This window comes from Coregonus lavaretus (assembly GCF_964263955.1).
Source record: "Coregonus lavaretus genome assembly, chromosome: 28".
Taxonomy (NCBI): domain Eukaryota; kingdom Metazoa; phylum Chordata; class Actinopteri; order Salmoniformes; family Salmonidae; genus Coregonus; species Coregonus lavaretus.
In genome coordinates, this window is record NC_140015.1 from 10,787,581 (window position 1) to 10,812,823 (window position 25,243).

The 25,243-nt window shown below is 42.9% G+C and overlaps 1 protein-coding gene and 1 long non-coding RNA gene across 2 annotated transcripts in view; one reads left to right on the top strand and one right to left on the bottom strand.

The window, feature by feature from the left end:
• The window catches only part of LOC311103309 (1-phosphatidylinositol 4,5-bisphosphate phosphodiesterase delta-3-A-like), a 45,912-nt gene extending 24,885 nt beyond the window's left edge, over positions 1-21,027 (bottom strand). The window contains exon 1 of the mRNA XM_084144848.1: positions 20,784-21,027. Within this exon, the coding sequence (XP_084000974.1) occupies positions 20,784-20,880 (97 nt within the window). The 5' untranslated portion in view covers positions 20,881-21,027. The remainder of the gene's footprint in view (positions 1-20,783) is intronic.
• LOC311103713 lies at positions 2,755-3,626 on the top strand. Its single transcript, XR_014610114.1, has 3 exons — positions 2,755-2,944; positions 3,068-3,155; positions 3,466-3,626. It is a non-coding gene; the product is annotated as an uncharacterized lncRNA (long non-coding RNA).
• Positions 21,028-25,243: the final 4,216 nt, after the last annotated feature.

A 25,243-nucleotide genomic window follows, 5' to 3' on the forward strand; every position in this document is an offset into this window, starting at 1 on the left:
CTGCTGACCTTCAGACCGACAACCTAATGGCAGAATACTCTGCCAAGGCCCAAGGGGTAGTGACTCAGGTCATAAGAGATGCTTCTTTGACCATGGACATCCTGTCAGCCCACGTCTCCTCAAGGAACATTGCTGAGGCCTCAACTAGCATTCTTGAGTCCCTTCTAGTGGACTTAAACGAGGCAATTGAGGTGAGTAGGGCAGGTAGGATCAAGTTCTGGGAACAGGTCCAGTTATCCTCCCAGAAACTTTACAGCACAGCTGTGAACGAGCTGAAGAGTTTGTACACTGGTTGCCACCTCACCAATGAGCGGGACCACCAGGATACCCATTTAACTGCTGACAAAATCCAGGACATGGAAGTGTCTACCAACAATGACCTCAAAGACCCAACAGTTGCAGTCAGCCAGGAGTCAGTCAGACACAGCGCCAAGAAGATCCTCAGCAAGGTTCTGAATGTGATCAAGGCCGGAGTAGCTGCCTCAGAGCACTCATCTGTGGGTGAGCAGATGACCGAAGAGTGGCAGGTTGCCATGGAGATGTTTGACTCCATTCTGAACAGGCTAGAAGATGATGAGCCTGATGTGGGTGAAGAGGATCATCTTCATGTGATGTCGGTCCGTGACATCTACCAGGATGTCTCATCTAAAACCTCTCAGGTTTGTATGGCGGTGACTGGCCAGGCGATGGACACGCTGACCGATGATGTGTCAGCCGCGACCTCTGTGTGTGGTAAGTAAAATGACCACTTTTCATTTATTTTATTTTGTAATATGCACTAAATTGATTTTATTTTTTTATTTTTTTTCTCCACCTTTATTTAACCAGGTAAACCAGATGAGAACAAGTTCTCATTTACAACCAGTGGCGGCTCCTGAAAAAATTCTCAGGAGGGGCAATTTTTCTGATGATTTAGGTGACCTACACACATTTTAAAAAAGATATGTCCAGCAACAACATGAAGACAGGGGCAGCATATAAGTCAATACCAGAAGCATTTATTGACTGATCTGGGGAGATGGATTCCAGTTTCTGTGACAGATTATAAATAATCTCTGATGCCTTTGTTATATTAGCTTTTGGTTGAATGTACTGTCGTAGTAAATATATAATGTTATAGCTTGGTCTGACTAAAATCTTGTGCATGACCCATTTTGTGTTGGGCGTTTGTTTTCAATCAATGCTGTTCCTATCCTATAACAATGGACAAAAGAGTCCTATCTTGTCAGCCTTGTCAGCAGGTGGCCAAGGACAACACCCACGCCATAGGTCTCTCAGTTCTTCCAACTCACGAGTTCTTGCTCTGAGGACACACACACACACACACACACACACACACACATCATCACTGATAACACACACACACACACACATCATCACTGTTAAACACACACACACACACACACAAAAATCCCCTCTCTTTAGGCTGAACATTTGAAGACAGAGAACCCGACTCAGAGCCAATGCAACAGTGGAGGGGACCTCGCCCAACTCATCAGGACCAATCAGAAGATCAGAACTACTAGATTCAACCTACATCATTTATTGTATAAAATGTCTGCACACAATGTTTTCGGGGCTCTCTTCAGATAGCTCCCTAAGAGTTTGACGAACGAGTCCGTGCACGCGATTCCAGATATCTTTACCTCTGAATAAACTGCCTTTATTATACCATATCCACCCTGTCCAAAGTCTCTACTTGGTCTCAGTTCTCCAGTAAACTTGTGATTATCAACAGTACACAACGGTAACAAACAATTGGGGGAACTCACGGGGCAGATAGTAAGGTCGCAGTGACACAGAAAGCAGTTCAATGTCGGGGGTACAGAGTCGCTCTCTTACCAGGATCGATTTTCCCTGTGACTGTGTCAGATCGCGGTCCGCTCTGACCAGGGTGAAGCCGGCCGGCTCCACTTCTCTGTCCGGGACTCTGTCATCCAGCCAAGTCTCCGAGCTGTATTGGATTCCGCTGCCAGCAGCGTTTTCATTATTTAGTCCGTTCGTAGCGGGTATGTACACGATCAACAAGATCAGTCCAAAACCCACCACTGGAAATCCATGGTTGGCAGAATGTTTGTAAACTAAGTGTACAAATTAAAAACATAAAATAACGTCACTAAGTGTACAAATTAAAAACATAAGATAACGCCACACTGCAGGTCGCAACAGAGACGCTGCTAGCCGCTATTTTCTTAGTTACGTTCATGGTTACGTCACGTATGACGAAAGCGCGTAAGTGCAAGCCCACAGACACCCATAGAGATTGTATTGAAAGCTTTGAAATTTGAAAAAAATAGATTTTACATGGGAGTCTATGACAGACTTCTGGGCGATTTTCAACATGACTGAAATCGCCCCAAAAACGGGCGGGGCCATTTGAAGCACGACTTTAGCCTGATTTGACATTTAGTGGCAGTCAGATCAGATTAGAACACTGATAACTACTGTTGCCGTGATATAATTGATTAGAAAAAAAATCCCTTCCTTTTCCCGTTTGGCAGTGCGTCGCCCATATCGCCCTATTGAACACACCGCCCCTGTTTACAACTGTGACCTTGCCAACTCTCGTGTCATGTAGGATTCACTCATGAGCTTAATAGTTTTATTGCAATTGTGTTCATTGGATTTTCAAGATTGTGTATTATTGTAAAATATACACAACATAACTATTTTATCTCTTCTGCCCCCAGATATTCTTCTGCCCAAATCAAAGAGAAATCTCTTCCAGGCCACAAGTACCCACAGGTCAGGCACTAGCCAGGCCTCCAGTGACGTTCTTGCTGAGCTCCATGCCAACCGCCCTGACACCGCATTGCCTGTGAAGTGCACTTCTACAGCTGTTGCTGATACAGAGACTCGTCACGTCCCCTCTGCCAGAGTGAAGAAGAAGAGCCAGGGCCGGAGGTTCAGTTACTGCCCAAAGTTGCCAACGGTCAAGATCAAGGTATGGAGCTCCATGTTTGGGGTTTTTCCCCGTCATTACGGCTAAAATAGAATCCATAGCTAATGGGGTCAGAGTGAGACATTGTGGGGCGTCTAATGGAAGGATGAATTTACTCGGCAACAGGTGTTCAAGAGCAGAGTGGAACCAGAGAGCCACCCCGCTCAAAAGGAGCTGCCTTCGCAGCGTTTCAGCACCTCTCGAGTTGCGCTGGGTAAGCGACACACAATGATGATCATTTGATTTTGATGCATTGCCAAGATGTGGCCTGTGGTCAGAGTGAATGCAGCTTTACTGAGTTTAATGCTGAGATGTATTAATCCATCCATAATGCTTTCTCTGATCAAGGCCACTGAGTTTGACGAGCTGTCAGGCAAACATTGTAGCGACTTTCACATTTCCCAAGGTCAAAATCGTAGATTCTGTCATTCTGATGTATTACCATTTGTTTGTGCTGTGGTTGGAGAGAAGGAAAGTACATTTGATATGTTCAATTCTGATCCTGCAATGTTCTCTTATCACAGATGATGATCATGCTGTCCCATTCATTCCCCAACCTGAGGACGACCTGCCACCAGCACCTGCACAGGAGTCCCGTAAACATCCCCTGTTGGTCAGGGTGTTCCGGGCCATTTCCAGAGCCATCTCGAAACCGTTCAAGGGCTGTGATTTTTGCAAGAAGAATTAGAAAGATTTAGCCATCACCATCTAATAAACATATTAGCAGCATTGATTTGTGTGTCTGCAGTCATATTTAATAGACTCTCTTGACATGGCATTTTAGTCATTTAGCAGACACTCTTATCCAGAGCTACTAGGGGTAAATGCCTTGCTCAAGGGCACATTGGCAGAGGTGTCATTTTTCACTTAGTCAGCTCGTGGATGTGAACCAGCAACCTTTCGGTTACTGGCCACCGCTCTAAACCTTCATATCTGCAAACACTGAAGTGATAAGGGGTTGGCCCAACTGAACATTTCACACCAGATTTGTATGTTCCATTTGCTGTGTTAAGAACATTTCAATATTTGTAATATACTTGCAATAAACTTGCAAACTGAGAAGGCATTTCAAAGCAGCTTTGATTGTATTGACCTTGGTGAAAATGTGTTTAAATTACATTGCATATATATATATATACAGTGGGGAGAACAAGTATTTGATACACTGCCGATTTTGCAGGTTTTCCTACTTACAAAGCATGTAGAGGTCTGTAATTTTTATCATAGGTACACTTCAACTGTGAGAGACGGAATCTAAAACAAAAATCCAGAAAATCACATTGTATGATTTTTATGTAATTCATTTGCAATTTATTGCATGACATAAGTATTTGATACATCAGAAAAGCAGAACTTAATATTTGGTACAGAAACCTTTGTTTGCAATTACAGAGATCATACGTTTCCTGTAGGTCTTGACCAGGTTTGCACACACTGCAGCAGGGATTTTGGCCCACTCCTCCATACAGACCTTCTCCAGATCCTTCAGGTTTCGGGGCTGTCGCTGGGCAATACCGACTTTCAGCTCCCTCCAAAGATTTTCTATTGGGTTCAGGTCTGGAGACTGGCTAGGCCACTCCAGGACCTTGAGATGCTTCTTACGGAGCCACTCCTTAGTTGCCCTGGCTGTGTGTTTCGGGTCGTTGTCATGCTGGAAGACCCAGCCACGACCCATCTTCAATGCTCTTACTGAGGGAAGGAGGTTGTTGGCCAAGATCTCGCGATACATGGCCCCATCCATCCTCCCCTCAATACGGTGCAGTCGTCCTGTCCTCTTTGCAGAAAAGCATCCCCAAAGAATGATGTTTCCACCTCCATGCTTCACGGTTGGGATGGTGTTCTTGGGGTTGTACTCATCCTTCTTCTTCCTCCAAACACGGCAAGCTATATTTTTGTCTCATCAGACCACATGACCTTCTCCCATTCCTCCTCTGGATCATCCAGATGGTCATTGGCAAACTTCAGACGGGCCTGGACATGCGCTGGCTTGAGCAGGGGGACCTTGCGTGCGCTGCAGGATTTTAATCCATGCCGGCGTAGTGTGTTACTAATGGTTTTCTTTGAGACTGTGGTCCCAGCTCTCTTCAGGTCATTGACCAGGTCCTGCCGTGTAGTTCTGGGCTGATCCCTCACCTTCCTCATGATCATTGATGCCCCACGAGGTGAGATCTTGCATGGAGCCCCAGACCGAGGGTGATTGACCGTCATCTTGAACTTCTTCCATTTTCTAATAATTGCGCCAACAGTTGTTGCCTTCTCACCAAGCTGCTTGCCTATTGTCCTGTAGCCCATCCCAGCCTTGTGCAGGTCTACAATTTTATCCCTGATGTCCTTACACAGCTCTCTGGTCTTGGCCATTGTGGAGAGGTTGGAGTCTGTTTGATTGAGTGTGTGGACAGGTGTCTTTTATACAGGTAATGAGTTCAAACAGGTGCAGTTAATACAGTTAATGAGTGGAGAACAGGAGGGCTTCTTAAAGACAAACTAACAGGTCTGTGAGAGCCAGAATTCTTACTGGTTGGTAGGTGATCAAATACTTATGTCATGCAATAAAATGCAAATTCATTACTTAAAAATCATACAATGTGATTTCCTGGATTTTTGTTTTAGATTCAGTCTCTCACAGTTGAAGTGTACCTATGATAAAAATTACAGACCTCTACATGCTTTGTAAATAGGAAAACCTGCAAAATCGGCAGTGTATCAAATACTTGTTCTCCCAACTGTATATACAGTTGAAGTCGGAAGTTTACATACACCTTAGCCAAATACATTTAAACTCAGTTTTTCACAATTCCTTACATTTAATCCTAGTAAAAATTCCCTGTTTTAGGTCAGTTAGGATCACCACTTTATTTTAAGAATGTGAAATGTCAGAATAATAGTAGAGAGAATGATTTATTTCAGCTTTTATTTCTTTCATCACATTCCCAGTGGGTCAGAAGTTTACATACACTCAATTAGTATTTGGTAGCATTGCCTTTAAATTGTTTAACTTGGGTCAAACGTTTCGGGTAGCCTTCCACAAGCTTCCCACAATACGTTGGGTGAATTTTGGCCCATTCCTCCTGAGTCAGGTTTGTAGGCCTCCTTGCTCGCACACGCTTTTTCAGTTCTGCCCACAAATGTTCTATACGATTGAGGTCAGGGCTTTGTGACGGCCACTCCAATACCTTGACTTTGTTGTCCTTAAGCCATTTTGCCACAACTTTGGAAGTACAGTCGTGGTCAAGAGTTTTGAGAATGACACAAATATTAATTTTCACAAAGTCTGCTGCCTCAGTTTTTATGATGGCAATTTGCATATACTCCAGAATATTATGAAGAGTGATCAGATGAATTGCAATTAATTGCAAAGTCCCTCTTTACCATGAAAATGAACTTAATCCCCAAAAAACATTTCCACTGCATTTCAGCCCTGCCACAAAAGGACCAGCTGACATCATGTCAGTGATTCTCTTGTTAACACAGGTGAGAGTGTTGACGAGGACAAGGCTGGAGATCACTCTGTCATGCTGATTGAATTAGAATAACAGACTGGAAGCTTTAAAAGGAGGGTGGTGCTTGAAATAATTGTTCTTACATTTACATTTTAGTCATTCAGCAGACGCTCTTATCCAGAGCGACTTACAGTTAGTGAGTGGGAATTGAACCAACAACCCTGGCGTTGCAAACACCATGCTCTACCAACTGAGCTACATCCCTGCCGGCCATTCCCTCCCCTACCTTGGACGACGCAGGGCCAATTATGCGCCACCCCATGGGTCTCCCGAAAGCGGCCGGCTACGACAGAGCCTGGATTCGAACCAGGATCTCTAGTGGCACAGCTAACACTGCGATGCAGTGCCTTAGACCACTGCGCCACTCGGGAGGACCGAGTGTTTGTCCTCTGTTAACCATGGTTACCTGCAAGGAAACACGTGCCGTCATCATTGCTTTGCACAAAAAGGGCTTCACAGGCAAGGAGATTGCTGCTAGTAAGATTGCACCTAAATCAACCATTTATCGGATCATCAAGAACTTCAAGGAGAGAGGTTCAATTGTTGTGAAGAAGGGTTCAGGGCGCCCAAGAAAGTCCAGCAAGCGCCAGGACCGTCTCCTAAAGTTGATTCAGCTGCGGGATCGGGGCACCACCAGTGCAGAGCTTGCTCAGGAATGGCAGCAGGCAGGTGTGAATGCATCTGCACGCACAGTGAGGCGAAGTCTTTTGGAGGATGGCCTGGTGTCAAGAAGGGCAGCGAGGAAGTGCACCAGTCCCTCCTGCAGCAAAGCACCCCCACAGCATGATGCTGCCACCCCTGTGCTTCACGGATGGGATGCTGTTCTTTGGCTTGCAAGCATCCCCCTTTTTCCTCCAAACATAACGATGGTCATTATGGCCAAACAGTTCTATTTTTGTTTCATCAGACCAGAGGACATTTCTCCAAAAAGTACGATCTTTGTCCCCATGTGCAGTTGCAAACCATAGTCTGGCTTTTTTATGGCGGTTTTGGAGCAGTGGCTTCTTCCACGCTGAGTGGCCTTTCAGGCAGGGGCGGTGTGTTCATTAGGGCGATATGGGCGACGCACTGCCAAACGGGAAAAGGAAGGGATTTTTTTTCTAATCAATTATATCACGGCAACAGTAGTTATCAGTGTTCTAATCTAGACGTCTGATCTGCCACTAAATGTCCAATCAGGCTAAAGTTGTGCTTCAAATGGCCCCGCCCCTTTTGGGGCGATTTCAGTCAGGTTGAAAATCGCCCCAGAAGTCTCTCATAGACTCTCATGTAAAATCTTTTTTTTTCAAATATCAGAGCTTTCAATACAATCTCTATGGATTCCGGGAGGGCTTGCACTTACGCGCTTTCATCATACGTAACATAACCATGAACGTAACTAAGAAAAGAGCGGGTAGCAGCGTCAATCAATTCACGTACTACTGTCAAGATGGCTAGCGTTCAGTGCAACTCGATTGTCTCTTTGAAAGAAGTTCCTTTTTGTCAGCGAACAAATCAAGATAAATTGGCAACGAAACAATTAGGACCTCCCAGACCAAATTTAATAATTCAACAGGTTTCTACTAAAGGGGGAAAGTCCTACACCCGAGGATTTTCCAAAAATTGGTACGAACGAAAAACCTGGCTAGCAGGCTGCGATGTAGCTAATGCAGTCTTCTGCTACCCCTGCTTACTCTTTCACCCTGAAGGCGGCACGGCAGACAGCACCACTTGGACAGCGACTGGTGTAACGGACATGCACCATCTTTCAGAAAAGATTAAGAAACATGAGCTGTCAAAGACCCACATGGATAGTTGTTTGAGATTGTCTGCTTTGGGGAGAGTGAACATTGCCACTCAACTGGATGAGGGATACAGGCTAGCTGTCCGCCGCCACAACGATGAGGTTAGCAAGAACCGCCACATCCTCAGCCGGCTAATCCAGTGTGTGAAGTTTTGCGGAGTGTTTGAGTTAGCTTTGCGAGGCAAAGATGAAACTGAGGGCTCCACCAACCCTGGTATTTTTCTTGGACTTGTCAACTTTGTGGCACAATTAGATGAGGTGTTTTATGGAAATGCATATTGTTTATGCAGTGTTGAGGAATGTGAAAGAACACCCTTGATTATTTTTACTGTGATAACTTATTTTGCTTTTGTAAGCCAACAATTTTGAGATCAGTCAATAAATGCTTCTGGTATTGACTTATATGCTGCCCCTGTCGTCATGTTGTTGCTGGACATATCTTTTTTTAAATGTGTGTAGGTCACCTAAATCATCAGAAAAATTGCCCCCCCTGAGAATTTCTTCAGGAGCCTCCACTGCATGTGAGCCATGTGTTATTGGAGTTAATGGTCGTTTCTTATATTCATATGAAGTTATAGCGTGTTGTTTATTTTCCATGGTTCATTGCAGTATGCAGTATAAGCCAAGCCTGACTTTGGAACGCTGCACATCAAAGGAAGAAGTAGAATGCTAAGATTTGGAACAAATGCCAATATTCCAAAGATGAATCTCCCTCACAGGCCAGAGGCAGTCCAACAGAGAACCGGAAAGGGGGATTTCAAGGAAAAGGAGGGGTTTACAGAGCTGCAGAAACAGATTGTCACAAACAACCAGTCAGTCTGCAGCAGCTCATCTAGCCAGGGAAACATATCATTGCTAATGGTTATTTAATACTAATGTCATTCACAGATGCAGCATGCTATCCCTGATGTGCATGTCGCAAGGGACCTTTTAGGGACAACCAACCACCAACATCAGAAATGTTGAGCAGCTTTATCATCTATGTTAAGAGCAGAGTAAACAGACAAATATGGAAAATTGAGGGGAAAGATCAATCAAATCAAATCAAAGTCACATTTCATTTGTCACATACACGTGTTTAGCAGATGTTATAGCGGGTGTAGCGAAATGCTTGTGCTTCTAGCTCCAACAGTGCAGTAATATCTAACAATTTCACAACATATACCCAATACACACAAAACTAGTAAGGAATGGGATTTAAGAATATATACATATATGGACAAGCAATAACAGAGCAGCATGGACTAAGATACAGTAGAATATTATAGAATAGAATGCAGTATATACAAATGAGATGAGTAGTGCAAGATATGTAAACATTATTAAAGTGACTAGTGTTCCATTTCTTAAAGTGGCCAGTGATTTCAATAGGCAGCAGCAGCCTCTAATGTGCTAGTGATGGCTATTTAACAGTCTGATGGCCTTGAGATAGAAGCTGTTTTTCATTCTCTCGGTCCCAGCTTTGATGCACCTGTACTGACCTCGCCTTCTGGATGATAGCGGGGTGAACAGGCAGTGGCTCGGGTGGTTGATGTCCTTGATTATCTTTTTGGCAGACAAGACATGCACAATCATGTTGTAAATGTACACAGTATTGTGTACTCGGAACTGCATTCAGACACTACTGAAAACAAAGAGATAGCATTTTCTCTGTTTCTCCATCTGACAGTTGGATGTCTCTGTGGTTCTCTGCAGTAGGTGAATGGGACCTCATACACTGTTCAACTGTGTTTTTGTCACGCCCTGGCTCTGGGGACTCTTGTATGTTGAGCCAGGGTGTTAGTTTCTTTGTGTAGTGTCTATGTTTCGTTTTCTATGTTCTGTTCTAGGTTATGTGTTTCTATGTTGGCCGGGGTGGTTCTCAATCAGAGGCAACGTGAATCAGCTGTTGCTTGTTGTCTCTGATTGGGAACCATACTTAGGCAGCCTGTTGTGCACTTGTGTTTTGTGGGATCTTGTTCCGTGTAGGTTTGTTTGTTAACCGAGGACTTCACGTATCGTTTTGTTGTTTTGTGTTGTAATTGTAAAGTACTAATTAAAAGTATGTACGCATATCACGCTGCGCCTTGGTCCGTTTCATCCTCTGTTTATGACGATCGTGACAGTTTTCACCTACAAAAGAGGATTTCAAAGGAGTGCTCTGAAAGAAACTCTCTCCCGTCCTCCCAAACACCCTCCCTTTCCTCCTCTCTTCTCTAAGTCTCTCAAGTATATCCTCAAAGATTTATTTCAAAAACTGTTGGCATGGATGCCCTCGTCTATTATTTATCTTAAATCAGCTAAAATCCCTTTCAGAGTTCTTCATACTGCCAATTCCATGCCAATCTCTGACTGAGCTCTTCACAGGCTTCCAGAGCTGGTCTGTGTCCCTAATGGCACTCTATTCACTATAAAGTGAAAGTGTCCAGGGCCCATAGTAGTACCAAAAGTAGCGCACTATATAGGGAATAGGATGACATTTGGGACGCAGACGTGGGCTAGAGAGCCAGTACACCATGAGCAGCTCAGTGATCTCACCCACTCCCCTCCCCCCTCCTCCTCTCCCCCTAAGTAGAAAGGTGGGGAAGCAAACTGAGCCCAGCCATCTCTCTCTCTCTCTCTCTCTCTCTCTCTCTCTCCCTAGCCGTGGGTAAAACACAAAGAGATCCTCCCCCCCTCCTCCCCAACCCCAAGCCTCCACCATAACAACCATGTTTTTGACACAGCCAGTCACCAAGCTGTTACCACATGCAAGGAATTCCCACAGTCTGAGCACTGAGCACAAGGACCCTATTAACAGCAGGTCAGTGACCATGCTAAGCTGTCCTAACTGACCTGTGTTCTCGCCCTGCCCATCCTCACACCACTAACCCCAACCCTTATGAGCCTGTTTAATTATTATTCCTGGACCTACTGTTGTCACCTCACTAACCTCAACCCCATTATTTTCTCTCTGTCCCGTCCCTATACCTCAGGAGTCCCCATCCAGGAATAAGGATTAAATATTTGTGCGTGTGCGTACATATGCAAATGTTCAGGGATGCTGGATACCGCCAATCGAGACGAGAAGGAGAGAGTTTTAGTATCAAGCACTCCTCACCTTGACAACAGCACTACAGACATGTTATATGCTAAGAGAGACCTGTCCATACAGTAATACTGCTGTAATGAAACACAGGGGGGGGGGGTGAGGGGAGACAGAGGGGGTTTTGAGGCCCATGAGCTGGGTATCCTGTTCATCACAGCTCCTACAGCAAGCTGAAAGAGAATTCTGTTGACACACACTTTGTCAGTTGGGCCAGCATAACAACCTGGCTGGCTAGCAACGATACAAAGGTATGTGAAACCAAACACACAACAAGATGGAGGTTCTGAACAGAGGGAGAGTGAAAGAAGGAAAGAGAATAGATAATTACAAGAGCAGAAGGAGTGAAGGGGAGACAGAAGGAGTGAATGACAAATGACAAATGAAAGAGTAAAATAAAAGGTTGGGATATGGAGGAGTGAGACTTGGAATAAGACAGTAAATAAGTAAATAATAATATGCCATTTAGCAGACGCTTTTATCCAAAGCGACTTACAGTCATGCGTGCATACATTTTTACGTATGGGTGGTCCCGGGGATCAAACCCACTACCTTGGCGTTACAAGCGCCGTGCTCTACCAGCTGAGCTACAGAGGACCATAAGTAAGATAGTGAAGATACAGAGAGGATAGATAGGAAGATTTCTGGGCATTGATGGACCTTAATTCCATAAACATGCAATCCAAGAGACACATCTCCCTGAGAGTAGAGCAACAATGTAACCAGTGGGAGAGAAGAAGAGAGCCATAGACCTGACAGGATCAAAGATACCCTTACTACACCACCAGGTTTTTCAGGGTAAAACAGAGAACCAAGTATAACATGGGATCATTCATTTGTAATAAACATCAGTCAACATGTAGTACATTTGATCTAGGAGAATCACCACTCCAGTCTCAGACTTCATCTTTCTCGTTCTCCATGTCTGTCTGTTGAACTAAGTACTGGACCCTGGGGACCTGCTGTAAACATAGGTGATGTGTTGTATTGATTCTAGTTAAGAAATGAGCCAACTGAGGCCGAAACAGCAGTGTTGAACTCAATCAAATCAATGCTCTCAGACACAGACTGGGACAGAAGCTAAGGAAAACTTTGAACCCTGATAAGGAGAGGACGGCACATCAAAGAACGGGACTGCTAGGCTGAGAGGGTTGACATTATGGCACTGATTTTCTGAGGTCACACCTATAAAGATGTGAAGAGTTTTATTCCAAACCGCCATATACAGTATCCATTTTCAGAAATGTTGGTAAATTAGCTTTTGATGTTTAAAGAAATTATGAAAGAGATTGGTGTGTTTTTTCACTATCTAATCATGGCATGGGATTGTTCAATGACAGACATGTATTTCTTTAAAATATAGTGCATTCGGAAAGTATTCAGGCCCCTTGACTTTTTCCACATTTTGTTACGTTACAGCCTTATTCTAAAATGTATATATTTTTTAATAATCCTCATCAATCTACAGCCGTGGTCAAAAGTTTTGAGAATGACACAAGTATTGGTCTTCACAAAGTTTGCTGCTTCAGTGTTTTTAGATATTTTTGTCAGATGTTACTATGGTATACTGAAGTATAATTACAAGCATTCCATAAGTGTCAAAGGCTTTTATTGACAAAGGTTGGGATATGGAGGAGTGAGACTTGGAATAAGACAGTAAATAAGTAAGATAGTGAAGATACAGAGAGGATAGATAGGAAGATTTCTGGGCATTGATGGACCTTAATTCCATAAACATGCAATCCAAGAGACACATCTCCCTGAGAGTAGAGCAACAATGTAACCAGTGGGAGAGAAGAAGAGAGCCATAGACCTGACAGGATCAAAGATACCCTTACTACACCACCAGGTTTTTCAGGGTAAAACAGAGAACCAAGTATAACATGGGATCATTAATTTGTAACAAACATCAGTCAACATGTAGTACATTTGATCTAGGAGAATCACCACTCCAGTCTCAGACTTAATCTTTCTCGTTCTCCATGTCTGTCTGAGAACTAAGTACTGGACCTATAATTACAAGCATTCCATAAGTGTCAAAGGCTTTTATTGACAATTACATTAAGTTTATGCAAAGAGTCAATATTTTCAGTGTTGACCCTTCTTTTTCAAGACCTCTGCAATCTGCCCTGGCATGCTTTCAATTAACTTCTGGGCCACATCCTGACTGATGGCAGCCCATTATTGCATAGTCAATGCTTGGAGTTTGTCAGAATTTGTGGGTTTTTGTTTGTCCACCCGCCTCTTGAGGATTGACCACAAGTTCTCAATGGGATTAAGGTCTGGGGAGTTTCCTGGCCATGGACCCAAAATGTCGATGTTTTGTTCTCCGAGCCACTTAGTTATCACTTTTGCCTTATGGCAAGGTGCTCCATCATGCTGGAAAAGGCATTGTTCGTCACCAAACTGTTCTTGGATGGTTGGGAGAAGTTGCTCTCGGAGGATGTGTTGGTCCCATTCTTTCTTCATGGCTGTGTTCTTAGGCAGAATTGTGAGTGAGCCCACTCCCTTGGCTGAGAAGCAACCCCACACATGAATGGTCTCAGGATGCTTTACTGTTGGCATGACACAGGACTGATGGTAGCGCTCACCTTGTCTTCTCCGGACAAGCTTTTTTCCGGATGCCCCAAACAATCGAACAGGGGATTCATCAGAGAAAATGACTTTACCCCAGTTCTCAGCAGTCCAATCCCGGTACCTTTTGCAGAATATCAGTCTGTCCCTGATGTTTTTCCTGGAGAGAAGTGGCTTCCTCGCTGCCCTTCTTGACACCAGCCATCCTCCAAAAGTATTTGCCTCACTGTGCGTGCAGATGCACTCACACCTGCCTTCTGCCATTCCTGAGCAAGCAGGAGGTGCCCCGATCCCGCAGCTGAATCAACTTTAGGAGACGGTCCTGGCGCTTGCTGGACTTTCTTGGGCACCCTGAAGCGTTCTTCACAACAATTGAACCTCTCTCCTTGAAGTTCTTGATGTTCCAATAAATGGTTGATTTAGGTGCAATCTTACTAGCAGCAATATCCTTGCCTGTGAAGCCCTTTTTGTGCAAAGCAATGATGATGGCATGTGTTTCCTTGCAGGTAACCATGGTTAACAGAGGAAGAACAATGATTTCAAGCACCACCCTCCTTTTAAAGCTTCCAGTCTGTTATTCTAACTCAATCAGCATGACAGAGTGATCTCCAGCCTTGTCATCGTCAACACTCTCACCTGTGTTAACGAGAGAATCACTGACATGATGTCAGCTGGTCCTTTTGTGGCAGGGCTGAAATGCAGTGGTGATGTTTTTTGGGGGATTAAGTTCATTTTCATGGCAAAGAGGGACTTTGCAATTAATTGCAATTAATCTGATCACTCTTCATAACATTCTGGAGTATATGCAAATTGCCATCATAAAAGCTGAGGCAGCAGACTTTGTGAAAATTAATATTTGTGTCATTCTCAAAACTTTTGACCACGACTGTACACACAATACCCCATCAGGACAAAGCAAAAAATGGTTTTTAGAAATTGTAGCAAATTTATTAAAAATAAAAACGGAAATATCACATTTACATAAGTATTTAGACCCTTTACTCAGTACTTTGTTGAAGCACCTTTGGCAGTGATTACAGCATCAATCTTCTTGGGTATGACGCTACAAGCTTGGCACACCTGTATTTGGGGAGTTTCTCCCATTCTTTTCTGCAGATCCTCTCAAGCTCTGTCAGGTTGGATGGGGAGCGTTGCTGCACAGCTATTTTCAGGTCTCTCCAGAGATGTTTGATCGGGTTCAAGTCCGGGCTCTGGCTGGGCCACTCAAGGACGTTCAGAGACTCTCCTGAAGCCACCCCTGCATTGTCTTGGCTGTGTGCTTAGGGTAGTTGTCCTGTTTGAAGGTGAACTGTTTACATTGGACTGTTTGAAGGTGAACCTTGCTGGATGGCAGGAAGCTTGGCCCCAGTGATGTATTCGGCCGTACGCACTACCCTCTGTAGCGCCTTACGGTCGGATGCCGAGCAGTTGCCATCCCAGGCAGTGATGCAACCAGTCAGGATGCTCTCGATGGTGCAGCTGTATAACTTTTTGTGGATCAATCAATCAAATTGTATTTATAAAGCCCTTTTTACATCAGCAGATGTCACAAAGTGCTATACAGAAACCCAGCCTAAAACCCCAAACAGCAAGCAATGCAGATGTAGAAGCACAGTGGCTAGGAAAAACTCCCTAGAAAGGCAGAAACCTAGGTCTGGGGACCCATGCCAAATCTTTTCAGTCTCCTGAGGGGGAAAAGGTGTTGTCGTGCCCTCTTCACAACTCTCTTGGTGTGTTTGGACCATGATAGTTTGTTGGTGATGTGGACACCAAGGAATTTGAAACTCTCGACACGCTCCACTACAGCCCTGTCAATGTTAATGGGGGCCTGTTCGGCCCTCCTTTTCCTGTAGTCCACAATAGTCATTATGGCCAAACAGTTCTATTTTTGTTTCATCAGACCAGAGGACATTTCTCCAAAAAGTACGATCTTTGTCCCCATGTGCAGTTGCAAACCGTAGTCTGGCTTTTTTATGGCCGTTTTGGAGCAGTGGCTTCTTCCTTGCTGAGCGGCCTTTCAGGTTATGTCGATATAGGACTCGTTTTACTGTGGATATAGATACTTTTGTACCTCTTTCCTTCAGCATCTTCACAAGGTCCTTTGCTGTTGTTCTGGGATTGATTTGCACTTTTCACACCAAAGTGCGTTCATCTCTAGGAGACAGAACGCATCTCCTTCCTGAGCGGTATGACGGCTGCGTGGTCCCATGGTGTTTATACTTGCGTACTATTGTTTGTACAGATGAACATGGTACCTTCAGGCGTTTGGAAATTGCTCCCAAGGATGAACCAGACTTGTGGAGGTCTACAATTTTTTTCTGAGGTCTTGGCTGATTTCTTTTGATTTTCCCATGATGTCAAGCAAAGAGGCACTGAGTTTGAAGGTAGGCCTTGAAATACATCCACAGGTACACCTCCAATTGATTCAAATGATGTCAAGTAGCCTATCAGAAGCTTCTAAAGCCATTACATCATTTTCTGGAATTTTCCAAGCTGTTTAAAGGCACAGTCAACTTAGTGTATGTAAACTTCTGACCCACTGGAATTGTGATACAGTGAATTATAAGTGAAATAATTTGTCAGTAAACAATTGTTGGAAAAATTACTTGTGTCATGCACAAAGCAGATGTCCTAACCGACTTGCCAAAACTATAGTTTGTTAACAAGAAATGTGTGCAGTGGTTGAAAAATTGGTTTTAATGACTCCAACCTAAGTGTATGTAAACTTCCGACTTCAACTGTAGGTATTCATTTTGTCCAGGTGGGAAAGGGCAGTGTGGAGTGTGATTGAGATTGCGTCATCTGTGGATCTGTTGGGGCGGTATGCAAATTGGAGTGGGTCTAGGGTTTCCGGGATGATGGTGTTGATGTGAGCCATGACCAGCCTTTCAAAGCATTTCATGGCCACGACGTGAGTGCTACGGGGCGGTAGTCATTTAGGCAGGTTACCTTCGCATTCTTGAGCACAGGGACTATGGTGGGCTGCTTGAAACATGTGGGTATTATAGACTTGGTCAGGAAGAGGTTGAAAATGTCAGTGAAGACACTTACCAATTGGTCCATGCATGCTCTGAGTACGCGTTCTGGTAATCCGTCTGGCCCGCGGCCTTGTGAATGTTGACCTGTTTAAAGGTCTTGCTCACCTAGGCTACGGAGAGCGTGATCATACAGTCGTCCGGAACAGCTGATGCTCTCATGCATGCTTCAGTGTTGCTTGCCTCAAAATGAGCATAAAAGGCATTTAGCTCGTCTGTTAGGCTCGCATCACTGGGCAGCTCGTGGCTGGGTTTCCCTTTGTAGTCCGTAAGAGTTTGCAAGCCCTGCCACATCCGACGAGCGTCAGAGCCGGTGTAGTAGGATTCAATCTTAGTCCTGTATTGACGCTTTGCCTGTTTGATGGTTTGTCTGAGGGCATAGCGGGATTTCTTATAAGCGTCCGGATTAGTGTCCCGCTCCTTGAAAGCGGCAGCTCTAGTCTTTAGCTCGGTGCGCATGTTGCCTGTAATCCATGGCTTCTGGTTGGGATATGTACGTACGGTCACTGTGGGGACGACGTCGTCAATGCACTTATTGATGAAGCCAGTGACTGAGGTGGTATACTCCTCAATGCCATTGGATGAATCATGGAACATATTCCAGTTTGTGCTAGCAAAACATTCCTGTAGCGTAGCATCCGCGTCATCTGACCACTTCCGTATTGAGCGAGTCACTGGTACTTCCTGCTTTAGTTTTTGCTTGTAAGCAGGAATCAGGAGGATAGCATTATGGTCAGATTTGCCAAATGGAGGGCGAGGGAGAGCTTTGTATGCGTCTCTGTGTGTGGAGTAAAGGTGGTCTAGAGTTTTTTTTTTTTTTTTTTCCTCTGGTTGCACATGTGACATGCTGGTAGAAATAAGGTAAAACGGATTTAAGTTTACATACATTAAAGTCCCCGCCACTAGGAGTGCCACTTCTAGATGAGCATTTTCTTGTTTGTTTATGGACTTATACAGCTCGTATATGATCATATAGGCTAGGGATCATCAACTAGATTGAGCTGTGGGACAATTTTTTCTTGAGCGGATGGTCAGGGGGCTGGAACATAATTACAAATAATTTATAGACTGCAAATTGACCACAAGAAGCCCAAACAGATTACTAAAACATAATCACTTTAAACCTTGCTTACATTTGTATACAATCACATATACAGTATCTCTATATTATGCGTGAAAATACTTTGGAACAGATTTCCAAAATCAAAATCACTTGGAGCTGATTTGTCCAACAATAAAAAAAAGAAACGTTTAATTTATTTTGCTCCAAAATTATTTAATTTTTTTTTGGGGGGGGCAAATAAAATCACCCGCGGGCCAAATTCGGCACCCGGGCCGCCAGTTGGGGATCCCTGATATAGGCTATGTATTAACTAAAATATACCAAACTGCAACACTTGGCAGACACAGGCATCGATGTGTGTTAATAAATGTGTGGCTGATATTGCAGTCTCTCTGCAGCCAGACAGCATGCATCTGCTGGGTTAATGATATTTGGAGACAACCGTTGACCCGTAACATTTGAAAGACACAGGGCCACTGGGAACTAGGTCTATGGAGACATTACTTTGTCCACTTACTCTTCTCTGCCATTTGGAAAACGTGTCTTCACACATACCCCAAACAAATCACCCTCCCCTAAAGATTCCATACTACTACTGAATGCTATTTCACATGCTGGCAAAAGAGGAAGAAATGAATAAATGGCGCATAACTCATGGCAGTTCCATTTCCCTTATAGAGTATAATGGAGAAATATCCATGTCTGAGACATTGTAATACAAAGCGTATTGTTTTTAAATGCAGGTTCTCCTTCGGTGTGACATGAGTTCTCCTCTGTCTGATGTGCCAAAACACATTGTGAGAGGTCATGAAGTCCCAGAGCTGCAAGGCCAGCAGCACTCCTGACCTCCTGCATTCCAGCCAGTTACAGACACAATCATTTGATACTGTTAGTTTGGTCTGTGATGACTAACAGGACCTCATGCACAGAGAGTTTATGGGGTTAGGGTTAGGATTAGGGTTAGGCACCCCACAAATCATTCCATGGCAAAGAGAAATGCCCACCAGAATGCAAAATAGCAAATTAAAAAGTGTTTCTCAGGTTAGTGTAGTCACATTCTGTGATAGCACAGGTCAGTGTGCTAATCTCAGAGGCTTTCACAACAAGAAGAGGTCATAGAACCCTTGGTCAAAGAACCAAGTCTGACATATGTTTAAATTGAAACAGGGTTCTCTTGTGGAACCCATCTCAACTTGATGTCTTACAGAATAATAGTGAAAAAACGGTCAAGTGTATTTCTAAGGTTTATAAAGTGTTGTTAGATCATATGCCAGTCGACACAGATGTTACTAGATTGAAATGGGAACAAGATTTCCTGGTTGAAATAAGCAGAGAAGAAGAATGGTCTCACACAAATCTTCCTACAGCCTCAGACACAAGCTCTCTCAGTTTAAAACCATTCACTGAGTTTACTATGCACCAGGAAAACTTCACAAAATGAATGCTGAAATGTATTTCCTTTGTTGGCGCTGTAAGAGGCAAAAGGGTACTTTTTGGACATGCAATCTTATTTCAATGTTTTGGGAATCAGTAATCAACCCAATTTCAGAATGTTTACAGATTTCTATCCCTCTCACGTCACGCCTTGTTTGTGTCTGTTTGGGACTAGTGAACTAGATCCATGGGAAAAAAATTATATAACCACATATGTGGCATTCCCACATCCAATTCATGGCAATAAGAGCTAATAAATAATGAGTGAAATGTTTTTTATTTTTTTATTTTATTGTGTTGATGGTTTTGTTTTTTGTTTGTCTGATTGTATGCACTGCAGTACCTTTTTAGGTACTGTACATGCGAGTCCCTGTGTGTATGCAACACATGGGGGGGAATGAAAAACGTGTATTATTTAATTAATTGTATCATGCATTGTGGTGAAATTGTACTTACACATGCTAATAACATGTAAATACACACACACACACACACATAGTATGACATGGTTCTGTCGTCTAGATTGACAGATATCCTGGGGCTTTACAGGGACATTGACAGGTGCTCTGTCCATCCTCAGCAGTTCTCTATTTTAGGCGAGGTGTGACCGTGAGTTGAGGGTGTTTGGATGAATAAGGGGTGTGTGGTGGCCATGGAGAGAGGGTGGTGGGAGAGCTAGGCACTGGGTCAGAGATGTTCATTGGTGAGTGAGGATCTGTGGGAGTGGGGTGGAGAGCCTGAATCATAAGTGGACACCTCACAAACACATGAACACTTGTCAGCACCCACACACAATCTCCACTTGAGTTGAGCTCTCTCTTCTATATCACACACACACACACTTTCTCACTACCATACACACGCTCTCTCCCTCTCTGTGTTTGTGTGTGTGTTTACAAAGACCATTGCATAAGTGGATTTCAAGCGATAGTTTATTTCGTTTAGCAGAACTGATTACCGCCAACGCCAAGGCATATTGTTCACCATTTATCTTCCTAGCATTATAAATTGTCAATGAGAAGAAGTCTTAATTTCCATATTTAAACATTCAATGCCTCCTGATAACTTGGAAAAATAAGCACAGATGCCAATGGATGTGGAACGCAATAGCCTAACTGTCATTAACCTTACCCTGCACTGATTTATTTCCCCTTATGGACCAGGGCAACACACAAATACACAGCACAATAATAGCAATAAATTGTCAAACAATCAACAGTTGTAAAATGTAACTTTTTTTTAAAGGCAAAGCTGAACTATGTGCTCTTATATATGTTGTAGCAAAATAATGTTGGTTTGACAGGTTAAACAAGATTCAAGGAAACAACTTAGAGTAATATTGACAGAAGAAGAAACGTTTTTAACCAACGAGAGGCACTATTCTCTTACCCAGCTTCCTAAGTGGGTCATGCGCCTTGGGTTGGGATTCCACTGCCTTGGGTTCATGATGCACCGCGATAGGAGGTTTCTTGCTCCTGCCCAACATGATGCAAGTTCCAATGTCGTCCTCGTTGTAGTTTTCTGTCTGTGGCTCTCTTGACTGATAGGAAAAAGTATTGGGGTATGTATTCGGGAGCGCAAATTCCCGGTGCAGGTGCGGTTTATTAACTCTACCGCAAATCTTGAGTTTTGTGTTTCTCAGTTGCGTCTCCAGGAGAGCGCGGTACAGTAATTAATTCCCTTTCCAAGTCCCTCCCAGCGTGATTTAATAGCAGTGCGTAATCTGAGGCCAGCCAAGGGCGCAGAAACTCTTGAAAACTATACCCACTGACACAAACACAAATCAAATCACTTGTACCGGCAGACATGCTCATATAGCCTGCCTGGCTATAGCCTACTTTCTTTGAACATAGCAGCCTATCAGGGGCAATTTCAGTGGTGGAAAAAGTATCAAATTGTCATACTTGAGTAAAAGTAAAGATACATTCATAGAAAAAATTACTCAAGTAAAAGTACAAGTTTAAAATATACTTAAGTATCAAAAGTAAAAGTATAAATCATTTCAAATTCCTTATATTAAGAAAACCAGACGGCACCATTTTCTTTTCTTTTTAAGGATAGCCAGGGGCACACCAACATTTATACCTAATTTACAAACGAATTATGTGTGTTTAGTGAGTCCACCAGATCAGAGGCAGTAGGGATGACCAGGGATGTTCTGTTGATAAATGCGTGAATTTGACAATTTTCCTGTCCTACTAAGCATTAAAAATGTAAAAAGTACTTTTGGGTGTCAAGGAAAATGTATGGAGTAAAAAGTACATTATTTTCTTAAGGAATGTAGTGAAGTATGGAAAATTTATGCACTAACTGTAAGTTGCTCTGGATAAGAGCGTCTGCTAAATGACTAAAATGTAAAATGTAAGTAAAAATAAAAGTAGTTAAAAATATAAATAGTAAAGTACAGATACCCCAAAAAACGACTTAAGTAGTACTTAAGTATTTTTACTTATATTTTTACTTAAGTACTTTACACCACTGGGCAATTTGGTCATGGCCAAAGGAAAGTTTCACAATATCACTGACATATTCTTATGGTATTTGAATCGATCTAATAGCCTAGCCTACACTTCATGATTCATGAATAATTGCGTAGCCTGCAGTTCCGCCGACAGAGTTTTCAATTAATCCTATATAGCCTACAATCTGCATTTATTTAGTTTTTTTACTGCAGTTCCTAATGCAAAAAGCAGTGTTTCGCAATCCAAACACAGGCTACACTCACACTAGTTTTTGCATTACTACATCCACTGACACACAGCGCCACCCACCTGAAGCCCACGTTCAAAGTCTTATCACTGGGCGCCACCTAGCGGTTATATGTGGTTGTAAAAAATATTTTATCTCAAATCCATTATGGGTGGGTGGGGTGTAGGCAGGAAATACTAATGTATGAAAGCCGATGTAATGAGAATAATGGATCATCTGGCTATCGCTTTATTACAACCAAATTCAGTTAAATCATTCAAGCAAAGTGCCAAAACGCATACACTTTATACATTGAATATGCCTCTAACACATTGATTAAACGGTTTCTTAATATCGCAGAGGCTGCAAGTAGCCTGGCCTACTTCTGAAGATAAAGCTATTTCTATAGCCTATCCTGATGTTCTCTTCAAAACCAGGCTACAGTGATGATAAACATGATCAAATAGCTCTGGGCCCAAGTTATGATTTATTACTTCTTCTACATCCATATATGTTTAACATACAACGTCAATTTGTGCAAAGTGAAATGCTTTTGAAGGGGACTCCACTTAATAGGTGCTGTATGTCATTGTAAGTAAGCCGGGGGGAAATACTAACTGTGGATTAGATTAATAGGTCTTGGTCTGCGATGCTGCAGTGGCAAACCCGTGGGGTTGGGACTTAATTAGGTTTCGATAAGGGTATAAAGAGGATAATTAGGAGAAGGAGCAAGCTCAGCTGTAGGTTCCAGGCCTAGGGGAGAGAGGCATGTTTCACAGGCCATCTACAGACCTATTCCTACAGTATATATGCAAGCTCCTTCTCTCTCTCTCTCTCTCTCTCTCTCTCTCTCTCTCACACAGAACGGCACTGGGTCTCCTAATAACTAATGACACATGATCCAAAGGCCTCCATTTTAGAACAATCATTCAGACTCTGTAAGCTTTGATGTGTAATATCAAAACAGAGACAAAGAATAGAACAATATAATGCAGATCTATATATTTATCTAAATACGGTATATTGCTCTGATATAATGTTATGGGAAAAATCCCAAATGGATATAGAATAGATCTTTTGACCCTTTCTCAATTGTACCCAGCCGTGTTGCAGTATACATAGGGTGAGAGATTAACTCATGTCCAATAATCCTCTCAGAGGCTCTGATCCAGGAGCTGCTGTACTCCTGCCCAGGCATCTAGAGCTTCCACTGAACACCACTGCCTCTGTAAACACCCACTCACCCATTTGACAAACCCTACCCTCCCTCCTGGTCCCCCCAGCAATCACTCCCCATTCAGTAAACAATTGGTAATATGGCAGCCAATAGATACACAGGTTTGGCTGGTATCTGTCAATTGCCAAAAGTTTGCTTGGACTGAAGAACATCTGGTCAGCCCACTTTGAGTGTGTGTGGTACATTTTTGTATTTGTGAGCTTGCTAACAAATGTAGAAATGTATTTAGCGCGACTTACAATGGCTTATTTAATGTATATTAGTCTCTTTAATTCTGAGACTTATAGCTAGCAAGCACCTGACACCTAACTAGTTAGACTATTAACCCTTATTTAACCAGGTAGGTTGACTGAGAACACATTACAGGAATAGCACCTCATAGAGAAAGTTCCTCCTCATTTGGGCCTATACATTCGGGCATAGCCTACTCTTGCATCAACTGCTCCAAGAAAAATGATGATGAAAGGACCAAGAAAAAAAGAGGACAGGAGGAAGAGATGCCTAGTAAGAGAAAGCAACAGAGCAAAAATAATAGATGAAAGAGAGGACAAAAGACTGTAAGAGAGAGCAAGGGGGTGTGAGAGGGGGAATGATTGAAGATGACAATTTAGGATAAAATCAGGATAAGAGTGAACGTGATTGAGAGAAAGGTCTATGGTATGAGGGGGGGGGGGATGCCTACTCACTGAAAAGTAGGCCTACATGCATATAGCCTACAGCAGCAATCACACACCAAGTAGGCACCATGTGAAATGCCACTGAGATGTGCCCTCTCCATGTGGGAGGAATCTCTTGCCTGCAGAGGATAAGGACATTGCATATCAGTCAAAATATACAGACACTGTCATTTCTGTTGTCTTGTGTGCATACTTTCGGTGAGATGTGCAAATAATGCATTAAACTGTGTATTTGTAAAGCAAAAATATGCTGTGTTTGAAGAGGTAATTACTAAATTATGACAGTTTGAAGTTATATATGCTGCTTACATTAATGCAGAGATATAATTAGGTAACTTAACAGACTAGCAATTTCAACCACAGTAAAGAGACCTAACCACCAGCTATCCTAGCTTGTAACTGCATGCTACTAACTAGCTAGCTAATCAGCGTACGCTCAACATTTAGTTTGATTGCATGTTTTGAATGTTGTTAGCTAGCTAGCTATATTACAATACTATGTTTCCACCGATACTCCCACTTTAGTGCAGCATGTTTGCTTAGTTAGAACCTGGTTATGGTAACATCCATGCAAATAGGGCATTGGCTAGCTAGCTAGGTATTATTATTTGGCAAGATTCGTTAACTGGTCCTGGTAACTAGCTACTGGTCGAGCTAGCTCACATGCTAATTTATGATTTCCAGGTTACCAGCTTGCAATGAGAAGCGTATGTTATAATATGCTAATTTATACAACGATTATCAAGGCATTTGCCAAGACCATACAATATTTGGATCTAAAGTTGTATATTTCACTGCACATGCATGATATGCGACGCTAGCTTGCACATTAGCTAGCAATGCTAGTAACTAGCCAGCTCAATCGGCAAGCCTTTAAGGAGTTTTTAATATAGAAACTGGGTCAAAGAGAGGCACGTTGAATCAACTGGTAACTAACCGTCGACAATAAGCTTAAGGTTAACTCTCAAAAGTGGACAATTGTGTTATTTTTAACATTTCACCAACGTTTGTTGTTCCGTTCAATTGAGTGTGTGTTGCTACTGGCTAGCTAGCTAAATAAAATGTATTTTCTTTACGCGTCGTTCTACACTCTTATCCTTGCGCATTAGTGGGAGGCGAGGGAAATATCGCTCCGCACCAGAGAAAATAATTTTTCACAAATCTAGAAAAACCTTAAACTATTTGAAACCACATAACATAATTGTGTAATTGTTAAAGCAATAACAAAATGAACATAGTGCGTAGCC